At 44.5% G+C, this 25,272-nt stretch overlaps 2 protein-coding genes across 4 annotated transcripts in view; one reads left to right on the top strand and one right to left on the bottom strand.

Moving 5' to 3' along the window:
• Positions 1 to 12,657, top strand: part of CEP63 (centrosomal protein 63) — a 59,583-nt gene extending 46,926 nt beyond the window's left edge. For both annotated transcript variants that reach the window (XM_068280419.1, XM_068280418.1), the window contains exons 11-14: positions 1,758 to 1,844; positions 3,402 to 3,520; positions 7,258 to 7,465; positions 10,449 to 12,657. In XM_068280419.1, coding sequence (XP_068136520.1) covers positions 1,758 to 1,844; positions 3,402 to 3,520; positions 7,258 to 7,465; positions 10,449 to 10,610 — 576 coding nt within the window. In that variant the 3' untranslated portion in view covers positions 10,611 to 12,657. The remainder of the gene's footprint in view (positions 1 to 1,757; positions 1,845 to 3,401; positions 3,521 to 7,257; positions 7,466 to 10,448) is intronic.
• A 9,322-nt stretch (positions 12,658 to 21,979) lies between these two features.
• Positions 21,980 to 25,272, bottom strand: part of LOC137571395 (uncharacterized) — a 68,623-nt gene continuing 65,330 nt past the window's right edge. For both annotated transcript variants that reach the window (XM_068280416.1, XM_068280417.1), the window contains exon 10: positions 21,980 to 25,240. In XM_068280416.1, the coding sequence (XP_068136517.1) occupies positions 22,833 to 25,240 (2,408 nt within the window). In that variant the 3' untranslated portion in view covers positions 21,980 to 22,832. The remainder of the gene's footprint in view (positions 25,241 to 25,272) is intronic.

The following is a 25,272-nucleotide window of genomic DNA, read 5'->3' as shown; positions in this document are numbered from 1 at the left end:
TGTTCATCGCTGCGTAATATGTTGGCGCTTTATAAATACATAAATAATACTGCTTGATATCAGCTCCAAAGTGCGGGTATTCTGTTCCTGTAATAACAACTATCAGCCAGTAGAGGGAGTGACATTCCTTTATTCTGTTATCCACATACAGTATACAGTAGTTTCTCTAGAGAAAACTACCAGCATTTCTCATTTCTCTTGGTCATATAGACAGAAAAGATAATGTATCTCTATCTTCAGCTGGGCACTTTTCTTTCTGTTTTGCACAGTAAAGGCACATACTCATGCATAGTTGTTATCTAAAGCAGAGTTCCCCAACCCTGTCCTCAAGGCCCACCAACAGTATATGTTTTGCAGGAAACCACAAACAATCACAGGTGAGATAATTAGTGTCTCAGCAGAGCTAATTACTTCTGGATTTCAACAAAACATGCACTGTTGGTGTGCCCTGACGACAGGGTTGGGAACACTGGGCTAAAGGGATTGGGACTCGGGGCCCTCAGGCAATAGTTTGACAGTCAATCGCTGTACAGATGCCTCACTGTACTAAAAGCAGAGTGAAGCATTTGTAGCTATGGAGAGGGGCAACATTTCTCCTGCCACTGGGGAAGTGTGCCTTCCCCAGCCTGGCAGACTAGGCTGAGTGGGCATCAGGGAGCATTTATAGTTACCTGTCCGGACAGCTGGATCGGCTTCTTCTTCCTCCTCCACCGTTCCAGTGATGTAATCCCAACATGTCTTCTTGGTTCCAATCACATGATATGACGTGATCGGGATCCAGGAGACAGTGTCAGTGCTACAGCTCCACCCGGTGGTGGAAGCCGGGGTACTGGAAAAGTCTTTTCCATCACTGGGTGGCGCTTTGACGCTGACACAGTCTCCTGGATACCAATCACATGTCATATCATGTGGTCGGGACTCAGAACACCTGTCGGAAGTTCATAGCCGCCGGTGGAGGAAAAGAAGGAGCTGCCCAGAACAGGTCACTATAACTGCTCCCTGCCACCTGCTTGTTTGGTTGCACTAGGCAGCCAAATTAGATATGCCGACAGGTTAAAAATGCACAGCAGCTTTCAAATGAAAAATTTTGTTTGAAGCTGCTAATGGGTTAAACTGCTTGCTGTTTCTTTTTATCCTGACGAAATGTCATCTGAGCGATCTCTAGTTTTTGTGTGCTGACTTTTATATAGTGTGTATGGACCTTAACCGCTTCTGGACCAGCATGGTTGAAATCTACGTCCTGCTTGTGGCTGTGAGGATTGGCAGGACGTATATTTCAAACATCGCTGCCGCGCAGTCCTGCCAGTCGCGCCGCTCTCTCATCGCCGCTACTCACTCGCACTGCCATCCCTATGACGGCAGAGCTGTGTGAGCAGATCAGGAACTGATTTAATTGGCTCCTGATGCTGTCATCCCTGTAAGCCAATCTCATTGGCTTACAATGATGGACAGCGTCAGGAGCAAACTTTTTCATCCCGCCATGGGCTTCCTTTCATTTCTCTTTGGGCTTGGTTAGGAACCTCCCCAAACAAACATGCCTCTTCCTAACCACTAGAAGGCACAGTTACTTGCAATATACAGTATAATTGGCATTGATTTCTCACGTGTGCATTGAGGACCATTTCAGTGAGAGTGGTCTTCCGAAGGTTAAGCTGTCTTCTCTCTTAAAAACTGGGTATCATTTCCTGTGTTTCAGTTACTGGAATCATTTCTAATTGTACTCTGATCCTGGATTCATTTCATGTGCTCTGATCTAGGATTCCCTGGCAGCATTGGAAAGTTTAAGAGAAGAGAACCAGCAGCTGAAAGGGATGCTTGAGAAGCAAGAGCCAAATGTGATGCTGGTAAGATGGACTCTACCATGGTGGGAAATTCACCAGCTGGTTACCTAGCTTTAATCTCTGCCCTTAATGTGACCACTCAATTGCCCCCACTTCGATGGAATAGATAGGCTTTATTAATACAACCAACAGCACAAAAAGTTGCAGATTAATGTGGCATATCAAAGGTTTACAAAAATGCACTAAGTCATATTAACAGGCAGTGTAAGCAAGGCACACACAGCAAATGTAAAGCACTGCACACTAATCTGACTACTGAGGCAAAAGTAAATTGCATCTGGCTAGGCGAGCTCAGTGGAGTGGGCAACGTACAGAGTAATAACCAGGGAGACCGTTATAGCAAAGTTTACCGCTCTCACCCATTTATCCCAGATTTAGGGAACTTGCCCAGGCAATCCTTATAGGAATACAGCAGTTTTTTTTAATAAGGCGTCAACACACTTCTTCCAGTTCACAAAAGATGGGGACACATCAGAAAAACCTCTATATGTGATCTCCTGTTTAGCGTAGAATAGCGACTCTAATACTGTATAAAAGTTTTAAAGGAATGTGGCAGATCCTCCTCTTCGATAATTCCAAGAATACCCCTGTAGCGTGCACATCGCATGTTGGCGAGTGCTATTACTGACACCGGACAGATTAGGTATTATTATTGTCTTTGCTTGACAAAGGGACACACGGAGGTTCAGAAACGTTGGATTATCAATTCATGGCTCAATAAACCTGTCTGTATATAATTGGTGTGCCGACATCCAATCCTTCACAGGAGATAGGACACCCCATTTTATCATGCAAGAATTTGCCGGTTTTATATTGTTGGACATGATGAAGGGTGGTGGACAAGGTGAAAGAATGAAGGGGAGTTGCACTGACATTCGGGACCAGAGGAGGAATCAGAGCTATTATACCGGACCACTTGCAATGTATGATAAGCCCTGTGTACTATGTATAATCAGGTCAGTCGGTTTTTCAAGCATGGATAGGTTTTCATTACTGCTTACAAAGCATCATCCTGATCCTCATCATCTAGGGATGGTTTGTTCTACTAGTCGTTTCTCTTTAGAACTGAGGGTGTGTTGCAGGGCTTTCTGCAGTATAGGGCTCCTTTTCCACTAGGAATCGCAATCGCACACAAAATCGCACTGCAATCGGATAGGGCAACTTACATTTTTACTCGCCGTTGTTGTGTCATGAACAGAGCACAATCGCACCGAAAATCGTGTAGGCTGACGATTGGGATGTGGAAAAAATCGTAATGCGATACAGAAAACTGAGCAACGCGATTAACGTGTACATGTTGCGATCGGAAAAAAAGTGGAAAAGGGGCCCTATTAGGCCTATTTGGTGCTTATCAGAACAATTTTAAATGAAGTCTAGAACTGGAGACATGACCATGGTGACAGGAGCATTTAGTTCTTTATCATGATGTCTATGGTTACTTTAATATCTGATGGTGTGCTATATATATTTTTTCCATATTGACTGCTAGTAAAACTTTCCTTTTTATTATGCGTTTGGTATGTGTTCTGCTATTTTATCTGGAATGTTGTTTGTGTTTAGGCTTTGGAAAATCTGGAAAGTGACAACCAGAGACTTCAGCAGGAGTTGTCCCAGACCCGGGGGAACCTGAAGCTTGTTCTGCAGTCACAGCAGGCCGATATCCAGAGTGCAGTGGAGACGTAAGCTGCCATGTCAATGTCCTTTGTTATGCTGAAGCACATCTAGATTTGCTACTGTGGCTGAGAGCTGGATAGTGGGCTTAAAGAGACTCTAAAGGCTCAAGAAAAACATATTTTTATTTAAAAAATGTGTTTAATATGTTTGCCCTACCTAAACCACCGTATTTCCGCTGCTGTAATCTATCTAAATCCCCCCAAACTCCCTGGGGGGGGGGGCAATCCGGGCAGCGCTTCCGTGAGAGGCAGAGCTATGAGCCGCAGCTCTGCCTCTCAGCGTGTCTGTCAGCCCGGATGGCCGCCTCTCCCCCGCCCCCTCTGTCTTCCTTCACTGAGAGGGGCAGGGGAGAGGCGGAGATATGCGGCTGATTGACGCGTAAGGAGGCAGAGCTGCGGCTCATAGCTCTGCCTCCTATAGCAGCAAAATCCACGACCAAGAAAGTCGTGGATTGTGCGGGGGAGGGAGGTGGGAATTAGGGGGGATTTAGATAGATTACAGCGGCGGGAATGCAGTGGTTTAGGTAGGGCTAGCATATTAAACACATTTTTTAAATAAAAATACGTTTTTCTTGAGATATAAAGGGTAAAAGACCGAGAGTCCAATATAGTGTAGTATGTATTGGATAAGGGAGGAAGCAATATGAAGCGTAAGTATTATACTTACAAACCAGGGTTACCTCCAAGGCAACCACTGAAAAGGCAGGTGGGGAGAACAAGCCTGTCCCCACTCAGGGTTAAAACGTCGCTCTCTGTGGACAGGAGAAAGTAAGGGTATGTCACCCTTCCACCAAGGGTGGACTTCTGGATTTGCAAAGATGTACAGAGGCACCAGTAGGACAAAAATCAATATAAACATTAAAAATAGTCGGGCTGCGGTGGTGGACCGGCTGACCCAAAACAGACACATGTACTGTGGGTATAAAGCAGTAACAATTTATTTATATACTCCCAAAAAAAAGTTGCAACGCATTTCGCAGGCAAAATCCCGCTTCTTCAGGCAATAAATGACAGAAGTGATACACAGCACGGAGTCAAGAGAAGACTTGGCACCTCTGTCAAAGAAGTGCCAAGTCTTCCCTTGACTCTGTGCTGTGTATCACTCCTGGCGTTTTTCTTGAGACTTCATTGTCTCTTTAAGGAAGCCCTAGGTTAGTATGGAACCTGAGATGCTTCTTGTCTCCGGTTCCCTTTAAAGGGGAACTGAAGTAAGAGGTATACGGAGGCTGCCATATTTTTTTCTTTTAATCAATACCAGTTGCCTGGCAGCCCTGCTGGTCTATTTCTCTGCAGTAGTATCTGAATAACACCAGAAACAAGCATGCAGCTAGTCTTGTCAGATCTGACTTTAAAGTCTGAAACACCTGATCTGCTGCATGCTTGTTCAGGGGCTATGGCTAATATAATTGTATTAGAGGTAGAGGATCAGCAGGGCTGCCAGGCAACTGGTATTGCTTAAAAGGAAATAAACATGGCAGCCTCCATATAGCTATCTCTTCAGTTGTCCTTTTAACCACTTGCCGACCGCACGCTTATGCCGTGCGTCGGCAAAGTGGCAGCTGCAGGACCAGCGACGCAGTACTGCGTCGCCAGCTGCAGGCTGATTAATCAGGAAGCAGCCGCTCGCGCGAGCGGCTGCTTCCTGTCAATTCACGGCGGGGTGCTCCGTGAATAGCCGGAAATAATCTGCTTTGCTTACATTGTACGGCGCTGTTGCGCAGCAGCGCCGTAAGGCAGATCGGCGATCCCCGGCCAATCAGCGGCCGGGGATCGCCGCCATGTGACAGGGGACGTCCTGTCACTGGCTGCACAGGACGGATAGCGTCCTGTGCAGCCCGGATCACCGGGGGGGAAAGGTAGGAGAGGGAGGGGGAGAATGTCGCTGCGGAGGGGGGCTTTGAGGTGCCCCCCCCCCCCCGCAACATGCCTGCACGCAGGAGCGATCAGACCCCCCCTGCACATCATTCCCATAGGGGGGGAAAAAGGGGGGCGATCTGATCGCTCTGCGTGCACCCTGATCTGTGCTGGGGGCTGCAGAGCCCACCCAGCACAGATCACAACAAACAGCGCTGGTCCTTAAGGGGGGGTAAAGGGTGGGTCTTCAAGTGGTTAAGGGCTCTGCCTATGACGCAGGAGACCAGGGTTTGAAGAAAAAGAAAAAAAAGAGTTTCACTTACCTTGGGCTTCTGCCAGCCCCTTTCAGCTGTTGTGTCCTGCGCCGGTCCTCTAAGATCCTCCATTCTACCAGCCAGCTAGTTTCGGTTCGGTCAACTTGTAAGTCGATGGGCACCTGCGCAGCCCTGCCACGCGTAGCCTTGTTCCCGTTCCCAATATCGCCCTGCGCCTGCACAGGACGCTATTGCGAATGGGAAAGCAAGCAAAAATACATGTTGCCAGAGCTACGCAGTGGCCCGTTGGCGAAACTGAAACTAGCTGGCGGCAGGGGAATGGAGGCTCGTTGAGGATCGGTACAGGACAGCTGCAAGGGGCTGGCAGAAGCCCCAGGTAAGTGAAACTCTGGGGGGGGGGGAGATTTTATCTTCAGTTCTGCTTGAAATCAATTGGCTTATGCTCACACGCACACACATCACAAATATGCTTTAACATCTCCATGAATAAGGAAAGTGATGATATTTATCCAGTTTTTGGAATAATAAATCTTAGAAGCTGAGAAAGACATAATTCGTATGTAAGCTCTTGAAGTATTTCCTCTCCTAGTTGTAATTATTACATTGTTTTTCTGATATTATTTAAGTTATGCCTGTCATAAGAGAAACCTGGAAGTTTTCATTGACACCCCTTGTAAAACATGTTAGTTGTGGCTATAATGGGTTGAGACTAGGCCAGAATGATTTTAGGAAAATATTGATTTGCCCAATTTCTGTCAGAAATTTCAATTCCCGATTTTCTTCAAATCACACTTTAGCACTAAATTCACAATGCAGTATCATTTACAAACCTACATTGACAGAAAATGACACCATACTATCAAATTGATAGTATGATGTCATTTTCTGTCATGTTTGTAAATGTTACTGCATTGTGAATTTAGTGTTAAAGGAGAACTGTAGTGAGAGGTATATGGAGGCTGCCATATTTATTTCCTTTTAAGCAATACCTGGCAGTTCTGCTGGTCTATTTGGCTGAAGAGATGTCTGAATCACACCAGAAACATGCACGCAGCTAATCTTGTCATATCTGTCAAAATTGTCAGAAACACCTGATCTGCTGCATGCTTGTTCAGGGCCTATGACTGAAAGTATTAGAGGCAGAGGATTAGCAGGATAGCCAGGCAACTGGTATTGCTTAAAATGAAAATAAATATGGCAGCCTCCATATACCTCTCACTACAGTTCTCCTTTAAAGCTTGACTTGAAGAAAATCGTGACTCCTTGTGGCCGGCCTGCGCAGCTGATGACTTTGGCGGAAGGAGAGAGTGAGCCGCTGGGAGTGTTGAGAGCTGATGAGCCGCTGCTACTGTGTACGGAGCGGCGAGCTCTTACTGCACAGCGGGCTTCAGGAAGAGGACTGGAATCCCGCTCTTGAGCGGCGGGAAAACTGACACTTTGACGATCACTTGATTGTCTTGCCCCAAATCGCAATTTTGGTATAAAACCGATAAATTGCTTCTTTGCTAGTTTAAACCTATTTTCCCTGAGCATGACCACTTTTTACATACAGTAGCAGATGCAGATTCTATTTCCTGGTTCATAAAGAAATAATTGCTTCTATTTCATAAACAGGAAGTCTCAGGAGCTGCTGACCAAACACGAGGCGGAGCTGAAGGCCCTGAATGAGCGGCTGGATGAGGTGTCTCAGCGCTATGAGGACGTTCTCTGTGCTCTCCAGTCTCAGCAGGACGCCACCTCTATTCTGAAAGACTTAAGCAGGACAAGCTCTCTGGAGTCCATGTCCTCGGAGCATAGTAAAGAGGATGCCAATGTGTCACAGGTGAGCACCATCTTCATAGTGCCTACCTGGGAAAGGAACCAGTGCAGTGATTTCTTGCTGCGATACTACAGACCGCAGTGCAGATGACTGTACTTCTTGTAGGAGTTAAGGGGAATCTGAAGTGAAAATAAACTTCTGATATAATGATTTGTATGTGTAGTACAGCTAAGAAATAGTACATTAGCAGAAAACAACAGAGTCTCATATTGCTTCAAGTAAACTTCAGTTATCTATGCAAAAGAGCTTCTCTGAGCTCTGACTCAGCACTTCAAAGAAACAGTGAGAGACAGTTTGTGATAAGGTTTTACTGCAGGGGAGATCAAAGGGTCATTAGCACTGCTCTGTCAGGGTACGTTTCCACTTGTGCGTTGTGATTTTGTTGCGGAAAATGCGTCAACGAATCCGCATGCGGGTGCGGATTCGTTCGCGTTTCCATGCGGAATCGCTCGCGGTTTGCGCTATGCGATTTTAACCATGTCAATGCCGGAAAGCATTGACATGGATTTTTCAGCGGAATCGCACGCGGAAACGCTGAGAAAACCTCAAGACTAATACGCTTGCGGTTTTCCTATTAAATTACATTACCGGCGAAGGGTGTGCGGCATGCGAATTCTGACGGCTCTGCCGTGCAGATTTTTTCTGCACAGCAGACAGCACATAATCCCGCACAAGTGGAAACAGCCCCATCCACTTGTATTGGTTATGCGAATCTGCATGCAGATTCGCTCTAGTAGAAACGGGCCCTTATAAGGATCGTACACACGCAGTATTGTTACAAACGACGGATCCGTCAGACTCTGCCACAGGGCGGTCGTTCTGCCGACAGCAGTACGTGAGTCCAGGCTGTCGGCAGACTGATAAGACCGTCATTTGTTACAATACTGCTCATGTACGCACCTTTTATATTTATATAGTTTAAAATACAGTGTGTGGTTTGTAATTGCAAATATGACAGAATGATGCAATGTTATAAAAAAAAAATAAGAGGCTCTCTTCTTTGCCACTAATGTTCTATTCTTTATCTGTACTACACATACAATTCATTCTATCATAAGTTGTTTTGTTTTTCACTTCAAGGTGCCCATCCACAATACACACTTGTGTTAGAAAATGTCTTAGTGGTTCTTTAGTAAGCAATATTTATATGCTGCAACACCGGGTCTTCAGCTAGTATTTATACAGAAAAAGGTGAGAAATGTATCTATAAACTGTATCAGAGAAGGTGACTGAGAGAATGTGCACAGCTGGATTATTTCAGCAGCTTTTCTAAATGGAGCCCTGACTGGCAGCCTGTTCAGCTGTCCATGGGAGGCCAGTAATTGTACACCCGCCATGTATTCCTATGGCCGGAGCAGACAGAAAACACCTGCTGAGCCTGCTAACACCTGCGTAAGCAGCACACATCCAATAGCATCGCTCGGAGCAGCTGTATTTAGTAACCCACAGACATCAATCACTGTTCAGCTTTCACTAACCTCAGGACACTAATACATTGAAATATCATACATACATCCATAGAATATTACCATATATATACAGTGTGTATATATAACGACTCGAGTTAGAATGGACATGTACAATGTTGTCTTTCTGGACAAAATATACAGTACGGTTTTTGTTGTTACGTGTTACAGAATTGTATAAACAGTTGTAGTAAAACACCCATTAAAAGCCCATTGAAAACAACTAAAAAACATAGTTTATGCTACATGTTCAAATCCAGAGATTCCCAGTAGTAAATCATTTATCCACATGGAGCTTGTGCTCCATAACAGTGTGGGATTGCCACTAAAGGATACCAGAGCGGAAAAGATTAGGAGAAACGGGGAAACAGACATGTATGGGGAACTGTCCTGATGGCCATCACCGCATAGCGCTCCCGCCCGCAGTCACCACTGTAGGACGCACAGCCAGGCTGGCGCTTGTGCATTGATACCCGACTCCGGTGACCCAGAACAGGCTGCCGGGTGGGCTTTAGGTAAGAAAGGAGGGGGGCAGGGGAGAACGGGGAGGGAGCCGTGGCCATCAGAACAGCTACCCATACATGGCTGCTTCCCCCGTTTGTCCTAATCTTTCCGGCTCTGGTATTCTTTAAAGTGTAAATAAACAAGAGAGAAGGAAAGCTGGCACTGCTGCAAATGCTGGTTTATTGAAACGCAAGTGAATCACAGGTGCAAACTTTGCATATATCATAAAGGTTGTGATACACATGAGAAGAAGCCCAGTGGTGGGTGCTGGGTACAGGATGCCTGATGCCTAGCCTCCGCAGTAGCGCAGCAGTGCGCAAAACGGCTATCAGGCATCCTGCACCCAGCACCACCACCTTGCCTCTTCTCATGCCTGGTATGTGTATCACAACTTTTATGATATATGCACAATTTGCACCTGTGATTCACTTGCGTTTCAATAAACCCAGCATTTGCAGCAGTGCCAGCTTTCCTTCTCTCTTGCTATTTCCGCTATAGTCTATTGGCTAGAGCATGCGGGTGAAGCTTGATAGGAAGCGTGCACGCTGAAGAACCACCAGTGCATAGTTCATCATGTGTCTGTTAACACTGTAGTGCCAACCTGCTACAACTTCCATGGCTAATTTATCCTCTAAAGTTGACCACTAGTGAAAATGTACATTTTGTGGAAGGGGTGTTGCCTAAAATGAGATTTGGCTGTCTACGTGAGTGCATCCACTTCTTATTCATTAACATGAACACAGGCAATGTGTAGCATGCACTATGTTTGCAATTGGGCCAAAAATGGATTGCACCATTCTGTTCAGGGCACCACGATTACTAAGTTAACCATGGTGTCCCTGCAAATCAGCAAAACACATGTGCTTTGAAAAATGGGATTGAAGCACATGCAGTGCTGAGAAGCCCTAAAGAACATTTGGAAGAGTTCTCAGCAGGAACTGCACTCTGTATTTTGTAACTACTTTCCAGCTTTTTTGTTTGACTTCTCTCCTTGTTTTTGTTGAAAACCTCTGCAGCTCCCCATGCCAGCATCCTCCCCAGCCACTGTGATAGCATCACGTTTCCTCCAGGATGAAGACCTCCGATCACAAGATCTTATTCAGCGCTTGGATTCTCACATAGAGGAGCTCAAGCAAGACAGTCAGCGCATAGTACAGCATTACACAGACTCCAGGTAACACACACAGTGCTTCCCGGCCAAAGAGCATGAAGTATCCAGGCAACGGCTTCCATGCCACCTGCAGGACGCCCCTTACTGGGCATTTCAACACCTGTCCTGTTTGACCTCTGCTGTTGAGCCATCTAATTCATTATCTGACACGGGCATTCTCTTCTCCGGGCACTTCTACTCAAGTGAGTGTAAGCTAACACAGACCTGCCATCGCAAGTTGTGCCTTACTGCGCCTATTTCCTGTAGTGCTCTGTTTATCTCACCCAGATATCTTCTGTGGGATTAAAATCCAACAGCCTTGGTTCTATAAAGCCCCTGGTACTACCTTGTGTCATCATGTGAGGGTTCTCTGGAGCTTTGGCCAAAGACATAAAGTAGAAATCTGTATGAAAAGTTTTAGTTTTTTTTACTTGTAATGAAAGAGATATTAGACCTTGTATGAATGTAAATATTAGAAGTATGATATAGTGAAAGGTCTTCTTTAAACTCTTAGTTGTATTATATCATCTATGAATAAAGTAGGGATCACAATGGTTTGTACATACAACTATAATAAAACCAAAATGACATGAGCTCCATTGATGAGGGTAAATATACATTAGTACTGGAAACTTATTTGGGATCTGAGTGAACAAAGTACAGTTTTGTTGTTGTGCTATGGAGCAGCCAGAGACTATGGGCAGTGCTATGGAGCAGCCAGGGATTATGCACAGCGCTATGGAGCAGCCAGGGACTATGGGCCTTGCTATGGAACAGCCATGGACTATGGGCAGTGCTATGGAGCAGCCATGGACTATGGGCCGTGCTATGGAGCAGCCATGGACTATGGGCTGCGCTATGGAGCAGCCATGGACTATGGGCAGCGCTATGAAGCAGCCAGGGACTATGGGCCATGCTATGTAGCAGCCATGGACTATGGTCAGCACTATAGAGCAGCCAGGGACTGTGGGCAGCGCCATGGTGCAACCAGGGACTATGGGCAGCGCTATGGTGCAACCAGGGACTATGGGCAGCGCTATGGAGCAGCCAGGAACTATGGGCAGCGCTATGGAGCAGCCAGGGACTATGGGCAGCACTATGGAGCATCCAGGAACTATGGGCAGTGCTTTGGAGAATCCAGGGACTATGAGCAGCTTTATGGAGCAGCCAGGGACTATGGGCAGCGCTATGGAGCAGCCAGGGACTATGGGCAGTGCTATGGAGCAGCCAGGGACTATGGGCAGCGCTATGGAGCAGCCAGAGACTATGGGCAGCGCTATGGAGCAGCCAGGGACTATGGGCAGTGCTATGGAGCAGCCATGGACTATGGGCAGCACTATGGAGTAGCCAGGAACTATGGGTAGCGCTTTGGAGCAGCCGTAGACTATGGGCAGTGCTATGGAGCAGCCGTAGACTATGGGCAGTGCTATGGAGCAGCCAGGGACTATGGGCAGCTCTATGGAGCAGCCAAGGACTATGGGCAACTCTATGGAGCAGCCAGGAACTATGGGCAGTGCTATGGAGCAGCCAGGGACTATGGGCAGCTCTATGGAGCAGCCAGGGACTATGGGCCGTTCTATGGAGCAGCCAGGGACTATGGGCCGTTCTATGGAGCAGCCAGGGACTATGGGCCGTTCTATGGAGCAGCCAGGGACTATGGGCAGCGCTTTGGAGCAGCCAGGGACTATGAGCAGCTGTATGGAGCAGCCAGGGACTATGGGCAGCACTATGGAGCAGCCAGGGTTTATGGGCAGCTCTATGGAGCAGCCAGGAACTATGGGCAGCACTATGGAGCAACCAGGAACTATGGGCAGCGCTTTGGAGCAGCCAGGGACTATGGGCAGCTCTATGGAGGAGCCAGGGACTATGGGCAGCAATGTGGAGCAGCCAAGGACTATGGGCCGGTCCACAAGCCTGTAAATTTAGCAAATGAAAAAGTGAGAGGTTGTCCCAATGCTTGAACACTAGCCTCAAAGCTGGCCACTTAGTGTAATAAAATACACAGTACCTTTTCCTGCCATACCAACCCAAAGCGTGATCCTATGCAGCGGGTACTGTGCCTGTGTGTTACAAAGAGGAATCTCCTGTAGCAGAGATGGCCATGCATTGCAAGCTGGTGGTCTGCTGGAAGCGCTAGTGTCTAGCTGATACCACTTCGATTATCCTTCCAGACTCAATGCAATGGGTCGGGCTGTAGCCTGTGAGCTGTCTGTAAGGTCAGTGCTCCTAGTCTATGTTTCTCCAGTGGGGCTGGCTGTGCTTCCTGGCTAAGAAGCGAGAGAGTAGACAAAATAGTGCAGACGGCACTCACTGTTCGAAACTACGCATGGACTTTTAACTGGAATTTTACAATATTCAAAATTAGGATCATCCCCTGACAAAGGCTAAGGCCGAAACCCAATTGGGTTAAGTGTATTGGTTTGTGTGCAACAAACCAAGTTTGAATATTGTAAGTTTGCAAGTCCATGCATAGGTTTTTTTCTGCAGTCTGCACTATTTTGTCTGCTCTCTTGCCCCTTAGCCAGGAATCACAGCTGGCCCCTCCTAGAGATATGTATAGACAAGGAGCATTGGACCTTACAGATGGCTCCCAGGCTACAGTGTGACTCGCTGCTTTGAGACCAGAAGGAGAATCGGAGTGATATCAGCTGACAGTAGCGCTTCCTGCAGACCACCCGCTTGCATTGCACAGCTATCCCAGCTGTAGGAGTCTCCTCTTTCTATCACAAGGCCATAGTCCCAGCTTCATAGAATCACTCTTTGTGTTAGTACACCAAGTGGCCAGCGTTGAGGCTGGGGATCAAGCGCTAGGACATTTTATCACATTTTATTTGGGATCTGATAAATAAGATGTTTCCAAATTGTGCTGTTGGACAGTTCTTTAAATCATCCTTCCCTGCCATTAGCTGTACAGGTTTAACCCAGAGCTAGTGGTAATTAATTCTGGTTGGGCATTTTCCAGTTGCCAAACATGTCGAATTTGCCTTAGCAGAGTACTGATTTCCTGGGTAGCAGGTTTTACCAGGAATATTTAGTTCTACCATAAACTGAACTTACACATTGTACAGAAGTTAAAGTGAACCAGAGACAACACACCCTCATGTATTTTACCATATATATCAGTGGGAACATTAGAGAAAATTACCTACCCTGCTCTCTATTTCATTCTTCACTGCTCAGTCTTGTTATCCACTCTGACTGAGCATTCAGTGTGGCTTTGCTCAGGAATCATTATAGCCGAGTCATTCTAGCAGAGCCACAAGAGGCCAGGCTTGGGCTTGAAAAGACATCAGAGGAGACAGACTCTGCTATTATGATTCCCCTGAGCAAAGCCAGACTGAATGCTCTGTCGGGGATTCTATCAGGGCTGATAGGAAACAGGCTTAACAGTGAAGAATGAAACCGAGAGCAGGGTAGGTGTTTTCTCTAATGTGTGTGTATATATATAAAATACATGAGGGTGCTTTGTCTCTGGTTCACTTTAAGCATACTAAGATAGTGAACCTTATAAATCTGTAAAAAAAAAAAAAAAAAAAAAGATATACTTGTCTGCTTTCAAATGCAGTGCGGCTCTGGCTGTGAATTCAACATTTGTCCTTCCTGATAGCTGCTGGACTTTGCAGACGCTTAGACATTGTATAATTATCTTGTAATGTGAATGAGAACATCAGTGTTCAGATGTGTGCTTGGCCAATAACCACTGTGCAGGGCAAGTAGTTGTATCCTACAGTCAATTAGATAACATTTTATGACTGCGCTCTCTGTTCACCTGGAGACTTACTATTAAAGTCTTCTGTCATGTAGTCATACAACAATGTTGGTTCATGAACTCAGCAGGTTAAGAAAGGAACCTGTTTCTTGCCTGTCTTAGCCAGTTGTTCAGGCTGTATAATGTGCATCAAACCATAGCCACCAACAAGATTTCTTATTGTGATTTGTTTGCATCCCATGATATACCGTGTTTCCTTGGAAATAAGATTGTCTTGGATTACTAGCTGATAACCTTGCTGTGTGCCAGGATGACAGGACCCATGCCCGATCGGCACTGCACCACATTGTGTCTCCTTGCTGGCTGCCTACTGTATTGGAGCCAATGGTCTTGTGGGTGGGACCATCGCTTAGTTATTGTGCCAATTACTACACTCGCTGAGTAGCAGCGAGTGCAGTGATTGGCCTGATAACAGAGCCTGCAAGACCTTTTGGCTCCAATAGAAACACTTTCGGGTAGGGCTTATATTTTGAGCATGCTCGAAATTTCAGCTAGGGCTTATTTTCAGGGCTTGTCTTTTTTTCGGGGAAACACGGTAATTTCTATTTTTTTTTTCTTTTTTTACCTTTTCTATTTATTTGTATATTTTTACATGTCATTTTTTTTCTGTCATGTCTTACATTGACCAGTTCTATGGAGTACATAAAAGTATATTGAAATGGAGTTCCAAGCACCTATAACATGTTTCATACACCTTCCCACCTCTCCTCTAATTGGGTTACATTTAAAACTTTAAAAAAATAAAGCTTGCAATTTATATGCAGATTGTAGTTTAGCCAATAAAAAAAAATACTACAACTGCATTTAAATGAGCTAATTTCAGTCTGGTTACAAATTTCAACCACATTTGTACCAAGCCACAAAAATTAGCAACTCATTCATTGTCTTGATGGTTTAATTCTAGACCAGGCATGGGCAAGCTTGGCCCTCCAGCTGTTAAGGAACTACAAATCCCACAATGCATTGTGGCTGTCAGACTCCTGCAATGCATTGTGGGACTTGTAGTTCCTCAACAGCTGGAGGGCCAAGTTTGCCCATGCCTGGTCTAGACGCTGTACCCTATCTAGTCTGTCTATACTAATGTTAGTGTACAGATTTAGGTTTGGCTCTATGAGTACCTGAGTAACTCTGTGTCCTGCGCTCTGAATTGCCAAATGTGCTTTTTCATTATTTTTATGTCCTGCTAATTAAATAAGCATTTGCTAATTACGCCAACACCGTGTATGTGCATGTTAAGTGTGTGTAAGTACAATGCGCATATTTAATTAGCAGGACTCACTTTTTTTTTAAATGGACATTTTAGCATTTTAGATTGTCTACACAAGAAGCTGAGCTAGCTTGGTTGAACCAAAACTGGTCTACACAGGACTAGAACTTCCCATGATCCCTAGCAGTGGCTCTTAACCACTAATGCCTATCTGATGACTGTGAATACTGGTTTGTAGCTCTCCTTACGCATTCATTTAAAATCGGTGCTGCCAAATTCCGAGGCAGGATGAGTCTTTCGGCTGAAAATCCCGGGTGGCGTTAATGCTATTTCCCCTGCGAGTCATAGAACTTGGGCGAGGGGAGGCGTAATACGGGCATCGGCTATAACCGGCAGACAAATTATCTCGCTTTTTTTTCTAATTCGAGCTTCAGCAATTGCAAACGCCCAAATAAGTCACTGAGTGGCGCTATAGCGGTAATTCACATTACAGCATATGGTGGCTCCCAAATTATCGCCGCAGCACTGTGCGGAAATTAGCCGTTTCGTTCCTGACCACTGCATTGCTACCAAGGCAGTAGATTAACGGCTATTCACTCTGGCTGCCATATCAACACGGGAAGTATGACCATATTTTTTTCAGCAATGACCACAGGAAAATGTGAGAGCTGACATGTAAACAAAGGTGTGAAAAGGTCTTTATTAATGTTACACATGTATGTGTACAACAAGGGGCCTTGATCTGAAAAGCAGAGCTTCACTTTATTTGTTCTTCACTCTTGAAATCCAGCTCACCACTTTCATCAGGCTGCATTTATAGAAGCCAGATCACTTTTGTTGCCTGGTGATTAGCCTGCCAGAACTGATGAACATTGTAGCATTGTAGCAAGCCATTAGCTGTTATTAGCAAAAGGGTGAGCAGGGTTCTAATAACAAACACCGCTGCTCTCGGCTATATCCTATGGGGTTCATCTCTATCAAAGCGGATATCTCCATGGATCTGTTTGCTGTTTTTTAAATGATAGCAATGGACCAGTGGTGTAGCAATATGGGGTGCAGAGGTTGTGACTGCACCAGGGCCCCTGGACTAGGTGTGCACACCAGGGGCCCTCCTTCATCCATCATTTTATTAGCTTTGCATTGGTGCTATGCTGGTAATGAACCCATGTATATGTGCATTGTATAGTGGTAATCCTTAACATACTGTTTCCTTACTCTGCTTATACCTCTCGGACTCTGCAGCTGTCCTTAATCGGATTTGGGGCTCCATATCAATAGAGTGCGTGGGGCCCCATGTAAAACTCGCACTGGGGCCCCAAGCTCCTTAGTTACACCACTGCAATGGACGCAATGAATAATATATAAAACTGGCGGTTACCCTGATCTTTTCACCTGATCTGCACACTTATTACTAAATATGGTGAATAGGAAAATGGTGATAAAGAAGAAAAAAAGAAATAGTGACCAACCCTTTCTGAACAGGCCCAGGTTTTTTTGGGGGTTTTTTTTTTTTTTAAATTTACTTTCTATTTCCTCCTTTAAAGTAACACTGTAATGGGTCACTGCTTCCGTACCTGGTAATTTGATTGCACATTAGACAACATTACCTACCTAAGCAGCAATTGTCATAAACTGAGGTCTACTGAGCCCTTGAGAGCCACCGTAGTCTGATCAGAATACCAGGGCTATGGAGTCGGTACTAAAGTCATCCAACTCTGACTCCTCGCTTTATGAAATCACCAACTCCAGGTACCCAAAATTGCTCCGACTCCTTGACTCTAACCCCACAGCCCTTGCAGGCCTATGGAGTGGGTACAAAAATCATCCGACTCCTCAGTTTATGAAGGCTCCGACTCAGGGTAACCAAAAATTGCTTGGACCCCGATTTCATGGCGCTGCAGAATACAACAATGGCTTGACTAGTATCTCCCTCCTGACAACTGCCTGGCCTTAGTATTCATGGCATAGGTGGAAGTAGCTGGAGAGGGCATGACAGGGCTTCCAAACCAGGAATTCTAGCCAAATTCCCAGCACCCCCTGACACAGTAAGTAGAGATCGTCCAGGAAATGTAAGTAATTGTAGCTTACATGTAAATTGTATACAGCAGGGAGTTGGGCCAACAACAACCTGCAAAAAGGGTTTTTTGCTTGGCCCAATCCCAAGCAGCATGCAACTGCATGTTCAAGCTATCAGCAGTTTCAAAAAAACTAATACTAAAGTCAGTATGAAAGGTAGCTGAGAACCTTCATGTGCCTATTGTTAGTATAGGTACTAACTTCATTAAAGTAAGGTGTGTATTGGTAGAGATGGAATAGGGTCATTAGAAGAAGTTGTCATTTGCATGTAACTTCAACAGCTTTTGTACAAATGTTGTTAATGAATACGGTGCGTCCAGTGTAAAAGACTTCAGTGAAAAACCCCACCTTCTTGCCGGGGCCCGCCCCCAGCTCACCAGCCTCCAATTAGGCTGAAATTGCTGAACTGGAGGTGGGCTACGTAAGTAGGTGGGGGTGGCCACAGAGCTTCGGACAGCTTTAAAATCTGCCACGGCAGCTGTGCTAAGGTGGGGGTGGAGTTACTGGAGTTGCTGTCATAAATTCATAACAGGCTAGCAGGTGCGTACTTAACCCTACCACCCGCTCATCTATGCTGCAGCAATAGCCTTACATTGCAGGTTCTCTATTTTACATGAGAAGTTCATTTGCTTTCATATTATTTCTATAAAACCTCAATACCAAATATTACAACAAGCCAGCTTTCTACACTGAGGTCAGGACAGTGAAAGACTGCTGATTGGTTGCTGTGAGATATTTGTAGGCTAGTCTTCATCTTACTAAACAAACCCCCTTGTTTAAATATGTCTCTTTAATTTATTTGAACTGTGAAATGACTGCTTGATTAACTTCCTGTTACATAAAATAATATTTTTATACTTGAAATAAATTATTGCAATACACTGATTTGTGGTGTTATTTTTTAAGTTCTTAAAGGACATTTGTTATGAGAATGTAAAAAAAATGATAAAATGTGTGCAGTAATGTCCCCCACTCTGTCCTCTCTATAGAAGCCTGCTGTTAACTTTGCTATTCCCACTTGCATGCCCCACAGCAGGGGATGGAAAATGGGCAATGCATTCAGATTGTACAGAATCTATAACCTTGCAGAACACTGGTGCTTTTCTTTCTCTGCACAAATGTGCCATCCACTGATCCTGATCAAGGCTCACTTCACACTAGGGGGCTGATATGCAAAGCTTTTGTGTTGAATTATCTCTCATTAAATTACTTAAAGAGAACCCAAGGCGGGTCTTTGAACTCTTAAGAGAACACAGAGGCATCTCCTGTGCATAATGACATGCATCTGGGTCTTGCCATTGCCGCCTCTAGTCCCCCCCTGGGGTCTCCTGTGCCCCCTGTAAAAAGCGCCAGGCTAGCGACTCTCTCCTTGTCGCTAGCCGTCTATTTACCTTCTGTATGTCATACAATGCGCACTCCCCGCATCTGTCTTTGCCGCTGCCCGCCTCCTATGAGCTTCCTCCAATCAGAAGGTAAGCTGCGACCTGGGAGGTACTTACTGGGTCGCGGCTTAGTTTCCGATTGGTGGAAGCTCACAGGAGGCGGGTAGCTGTTCTGCTACCATATTTTTTGTTTTGTTTGTGGTAATAGGTTTTATGGTGTAAATAATCTTTTAGAGCAAAGAACTGCTGAGTTTCATACTACATTAGAAGGAAAAATAAGTTAGCTTTGTAAATCAACCCCTAGGTCTTCTCTGCATTTTGATGGAACGGATAATAGACGTAAAATGTGTTGCTTAAAGCGTCAATAAATGATATTCAGTGTATTCTTCACACTTCTTCTCAATTTTATGGCATCTGTTTTTGTCTGTTGGGTTTCTGCCATGGATGATGGGCCTGGCAGTGGCACACACAGTAGGAATTACCAAGGCTGTCTATGCAACACAAGTGTCAGTGGGACACACACAAAAAAAAAATAGATCACAAGAACAATATTAGCTCTCAAAAGAGCTGTTGAGGGGTGCTTTTTTTAGCAATAAGAATCAGCAAGGAGCAAGCTAAGAAGCCTACAAGAGCCTAACTGATCTTTCCCTATGAGAGTCTGCAGCAGCTTTCTCTTCTCTAATTACTGCAGGCACACGAGTGAGTGAAAAGCTTGACGCTGCCTGCCTTTTATAAGGGGGTGGGGGGGGGGCCTCCAGGAGGAAGTGTAGCCTGATTGGCTACAATGTGCCTGCTGACTGTGATGTAGAGGGTCAAAGTTGACCCTCATGATGCACTATGGGGGCGAATCAAACTTCTGGAAAAGTCCGCTCTCCGGTCGTGAACCCCGGAAGTTCGCCCCCGAACCGTTCGGGCCATCTCTATTCTCCAGAGGCTTTCCATTTCTTCTGGAGACCAAGGTTGCCACGCACACAGACCACTGTAACATATCCAGCAAGAGCTTGTCGGATATGCAACCATGGTCATTCATGCCTGCACAGTAAGTTGAGCCGCTCATCCGCAAGTGGCTCCATGCACGCGCATAGCCATGCTCATGCACATCGAGGAACACGAACTTAAACGGGGTTGTGGGCAGCGACAGTGGTCTCAAGAAGGACACAAGAAGACTCTAAAGCAATGATGGCTAAACTTGGCACTCCAGCTGTGGTGGAGCTACAAGTCCCATGAGGCATTGCAAGACTCTGATAGCTCTAAGCTTAACTCGGGGAGGCAGAGGCATGATGGGATTTGTAGTTTTGTCACAGCTGGAGTGCCAAGATTAGCCATCACTGCTCTAGAGGATCCAGAGGCTTCCCCCTTCATAGATTTTTTTTTTTGCATTAGGTTTGCGTTGGGTTTGCTTTAAGAAATGGCAGGCATGCCTGTCCTCTTGTCGCAAGTTGTTGCAGCTCTATTGTTAAATAGTTGACCAGTATGATAACAACAAATGTACGCACACAAAGTTTACAACTTTTTTTTTTTTTTTTTTGTTCTCAACACTGACACTAGTTTGTAAGAGACAATGGCCTCAATTCACTAAAATCATGCTAGAGATAATAAGGCAAGAGAAAACTTACCTCCACACGTGAGAGAGTTATCTTACCTCTTCATTCCTTAAGTTACCTCCTCTGTAGTTAATTTACCTCCTCTGTAGTTAATTTACCTCCTCTGTAGTTAATTTACCTCCTCTGTAGTTAATTTACCTCCTCTGTAGTTATTTTCACATGCAGCTAATTAACAGCCTGTCTTTAACTCTGGAGTTATTTTAAGGATTGGAGAGTTAATTTAAAGACAGAAGAGTTAACTTTAGGCTTGCCTGAGGTAAAATGTTTCCTGAATACTACATGCCTTATCACCATGGTAACAACTCTAGAAGAGTTATTAAAGACAGAAGATAAGTTTAGTGACTTGAGGCCAATGGCCTCAATTCACTAAGCTTATCTCCTGTCTTTAATAACTCTTCTAGAGTTGTTACCATGGTGATAAGGCATGTAGTATTCAGGAAACATTTTACCTCAGGCAAGCCTAAAGTTAACTCTTCTGTCTTTAAATTAACTCTCCAATCCTTAAAATAACTCCAGAGTTAAAGACAGGCTGTTAATTAGCTGCATGTGAAAATAACTACAGAGGAGGTAAATTAACTACAGAGGAGGTAAATTAACTACAGGAGAGGTAACTTAAGGAATGAAGAGGTAAGATAACTCTCACGTGTGGAGGTAAGTTTTCTCTTGCTTTATTATCTTTAGCATGATCTTAGTGAATTGAGGCCAATGACAACTTTATGGCCATATGACAACAGTTGTGTGTACATTTAGTTGAGTACTTCTTTTTATCCATTGCTAACACTATCCTGTAATTAAGACAGATGGCTGTCTGGCATGTGAGATAAAAACGTCTTTATGCAATGGTTCTATTAACCTGAAGTGAGAAACGAAAGAACTGGATGGACTGTATAGGTATAAATATACAAACGCTATACAAAGTAATTTAATTTTTTAAGGACCTTAACACACAAAGTTGTTTCTCAAATGTCGTAGCATGAACCCTCAGTACAAGGCAATGCTGCTGATGATGAGCATTAATCAGTTGTTTACGGGTATATACTATGTAGACAAGCAGCAGTGCTTCCCATTGCCTGGTGTAATAAGCTGCATTTGCATTTTTTTGTAGAATATGCCCTATCACGCAAGGATTATGAAGTTGTACTGTATAAGTAGTTATGGGTTTATAATGTAGGCAAGTAGCAGTGGTACTCAGTGCCTGGTGTAATAAGCTGCAGTAGAATAATCCCCGTAACACAAAGCTATGATGAGGAAGAAATGCAAGTGTGCAGGGCTGTACTATACAAACAAGCAGCAGTACTATCTAATGCCTGGTGTAATATGCTGTACGTAAATGCAAATAAGTATTCTAAAACGCACAACTATTTACAAATCATTCATTTATTCCTTCTATGCCACGACAATCATCATCCTAGAACTGGTAAAGGAATGGTCTATTCCTGCAGAGATAGTGTTTTTATAACAAACTGTACACTTTCAGTCCAGCAAGACTCCAAATTGCCTTTCATTTAATATTGTGGGAGCCAATGTGATGTTCGCTGATTACATCTGTTAAACAATTGCGAAATTAAATGGCTGCACTTTTAATTTATGCATAACCCAGCTGTTTTATTTAAAAAAAATGCACAAAAGTAGTTACTTTATATTAGAAGCATTGTGTGTGATGTCACTTGGAGTAGGTGGAACCTCAGCACTTCCTGAGAGGCAGAGGAAGACAAAGTGATGCATTGAGCTGCCAATAAGGGAATATTGGGACATAAGCTTATCTGAAAAAAATAAGACAAAGCTATACATGTAAATATAAACATACTTCAAAGCATGTAAAAGAAGTAAACACCAACTAAAGCTCCTTTTCATTTTTTTTAAGATCCAACTTACTTCAGACCACACCTACTGCAGTACAAATAAATGCCCATTCGGCCATGGAAAAAGCGTCAACAACATCCACATTATATACAAACTCCTATTTCAGCAAGAGCTAGCACTCTTCTCAGATCCTTCCTTTAACAGCAATTCCTTAATGCTGCTTTTACGTCCATCACTGTGGCTGTATGTGTTACCTGAAACATTTAAAATGAGAACATGGCACACAACAAGGATTCAGTGTAGCTGATCATCTGTATCATGTTTTAGCACCTCTGACAAGCGTACTTGTTAAGATGATTCATATTGTGTGGGAGCCGAGGCTTTGGAAGACAGTTCACAGCTTGTAAAGCTAAGAGGAATATGAGCTTTCTATTAGTCTCTGATGACCTGCTCCCTTTACCTGATAGCTGAGCACTAGGGCATAATTCTTGTTGAGGTTGTTTGTCACTAACACTTGAATGTCCTTGCTTCCAGCTGTACTACAGACCCCCTCCCAGCATCCATCTCTGCTTAAGGTCAAAGGCCAAAGGTTCTTACCCTTAACGGACACTGCTGCCAGTCCTCTCGCCTTAATTCTAAATTGTACGTCGCTGTTGGCTGGCAGAATTCCGGTCTTTGGTTCTAGCAGTTCATAACCTGAGTTCCAGCCACTGTATCTCATGGGGAAAAATGGCCACCTTATTTTTGTGTTGGAACAACACAAGAGGTAGTTGCAAGCATAATCGTAAACATTGCTGAGGTCTGTCTTCTTCTTCGTGCACACCTTTAGAACATAACTGCCAGCTTTGGGAAGTTGGATGTGAAATTCCACCCGACCTTCCTTCTCTAACTGAAAAATGTATCTTCTCCTTTCTTCCTCTGTTGTGATGTCATCAGAGTGCAATGTTGCCACCGTATCAACCGTTTCATCCATAGCAAAGCTGACACAGCAGCATCCATCATCTGTAAAGACTGCAGGCTCAAGGTGGGATGGATGAAGAAGACCCATTTTGTCTGACAGGGAAGTAGGTCCAGCAGGATTGCACAGTTCAGGGGGTAGTAAGGGCCACTTCACTTGAGTATTAACACAGGAAATCAGATAATTGCATGCAAACTTGAAATTGCCCTGTTCAGATTCGGTGTAGATTTTCAGAACATACATCCCAGCTTGCGGCAGTTGCACTTGAAATTCCACTCGTTTTTGCCGCTGGACTTGGAGAATGTGTCTTCTTTCTCCCTCCTCTGTTAATAACACATCTTCTGACTGCAACCTGGCAAATATGCCAATATCCTTCTTGAGTGTGAAAGAGAGAGAGCACCTTCCATCAGATGAGTGAATGACCGGCTCAGTGTGTGAAGGCTGCAGAAGGCCTTTTTTCTCTGACAGAGAAGTTGGTCCTACAGGGTTCTGGAGAAGGTTGGGAAAAGGTGGCCAAGCTACCTTTGGGTTTGAACATGATATAAGATAGCTGCATACAAGCTCGTAGCTTCCAGGTTGAAATTTATTATCTGCATAAATCCTAAGCTCATAAGAGCCAGGTCTCGGAAGCTGGATGTAGAACTCCGCTTGACGTTGTTTCTGGATTTGCAGAATGTATCTTCTTTCCATTTGGCTATTCCACTTGTTATCATTAGAATGTAATGTAGCCAAGCAATTCATATCTCTGTCAAGGGAAAAACTCAAGGTACCACGCCCATCTGCGCTATTAATTACTTGCCCCAACTGAGTTGGCTGAATGAAACCCTTTCTGTCTGAGGAGTTGTTGGAGCCCACAGGTATCTGTGGTATAGCGAGAGACTCGGTGCATGAGCTCTCTATTCCAGAACAACAAATTAAGTAATTGCAAATATATTCAAAATTACTTGGGGAACTTTTGCTGTCGGCAAAGATCTGAAGAACATATGAGCCGGTCTGAGACAAACGAACCTGTATTTCTAAATGATGTCCTCTTTGAATTTGTGTTACATGGCGTTTCTCTCTGCAGTCGTTCAAAGATGCATCATCGCTCTGAAGAGCTGCTAGAATTTTGATGTCCTCCTTTAAAGTGAAGGATAGAGAAGAATGTCCACTGGATGTATACATAATTGGTTCACCACAAGATGGTTGCAGAAGACCTTTTTTCTCCATTAATGCAGATGGGCCAACGGGGTTCTGAAGTTTTTGTGGGAAGGGTGGCCAGGCCACTTCAGGGTTTGTACATATGATGAGGTAGTTACAGAAGCACTCAAACTTTCCCGGGCCAGTGGAGCTGTGAATTTTAAGTGCATAATAGCCAGGCTGGGGTATGTGGACTTTAAATTCCACTCTGTTTCCTCTTTGGGTTTGAAGAACGTATCTCCTCTCATCTCCATGCCTAATGTGATCACTGTGTAATGTTGCTAGAACTGTGTTTCTTTTGGCTAGAGTTAGGCCCAGCGTACAACGGCCATCGTGAGTGTTAATCACTGGGTCACGACATGTGAGCTGTAGAAAGCCCTTCTTGTCAGTTAGCCAGCTAGGGCCAACTATAACATCCAGCTCTTTAGGGATTTTGAACTCTGGATCCACAGATCTGCAGTTAACAATATACTCTACTACATTATCATAGGATTCTTTGGTACTGTCGAATGGTTTGGTGAATATTTCCAGCCTGTGTCTTCCAGTGGTTTGTGGATACACTTCAAGCTGCATACCAGTTTTAGTCAAGGTCATCAGTCCTGGTTTTTCTGTTTTATTTAATGTGAAAGAGAAAAGTGCTGGGGAACGACCTTCTATAGTAAAGGCGGCCTTTCCATTAACTGTAAGAAAACGAAAACGCTGTCATCTATAA

The sequence above is a fragment of the Hyperolius riggenbachi genome, chromosome 4, assembly GCF_040937935.1.
Source record: "Hyperolius riggenbachi isolate aHypRig1 chromosome 4, aHypRig1.pri, whole genome shotgun sequence".
NCBI classification, from domain to species: Eukaryota; Metazoa; Chordata; class Amphibia; order Anura; family Hyperoliidae; genus Hyperolius; species Hyperolius riggenbachi.
This window is presented reverse-complemented; position numbering and strand designations above follow the sequence as displayed.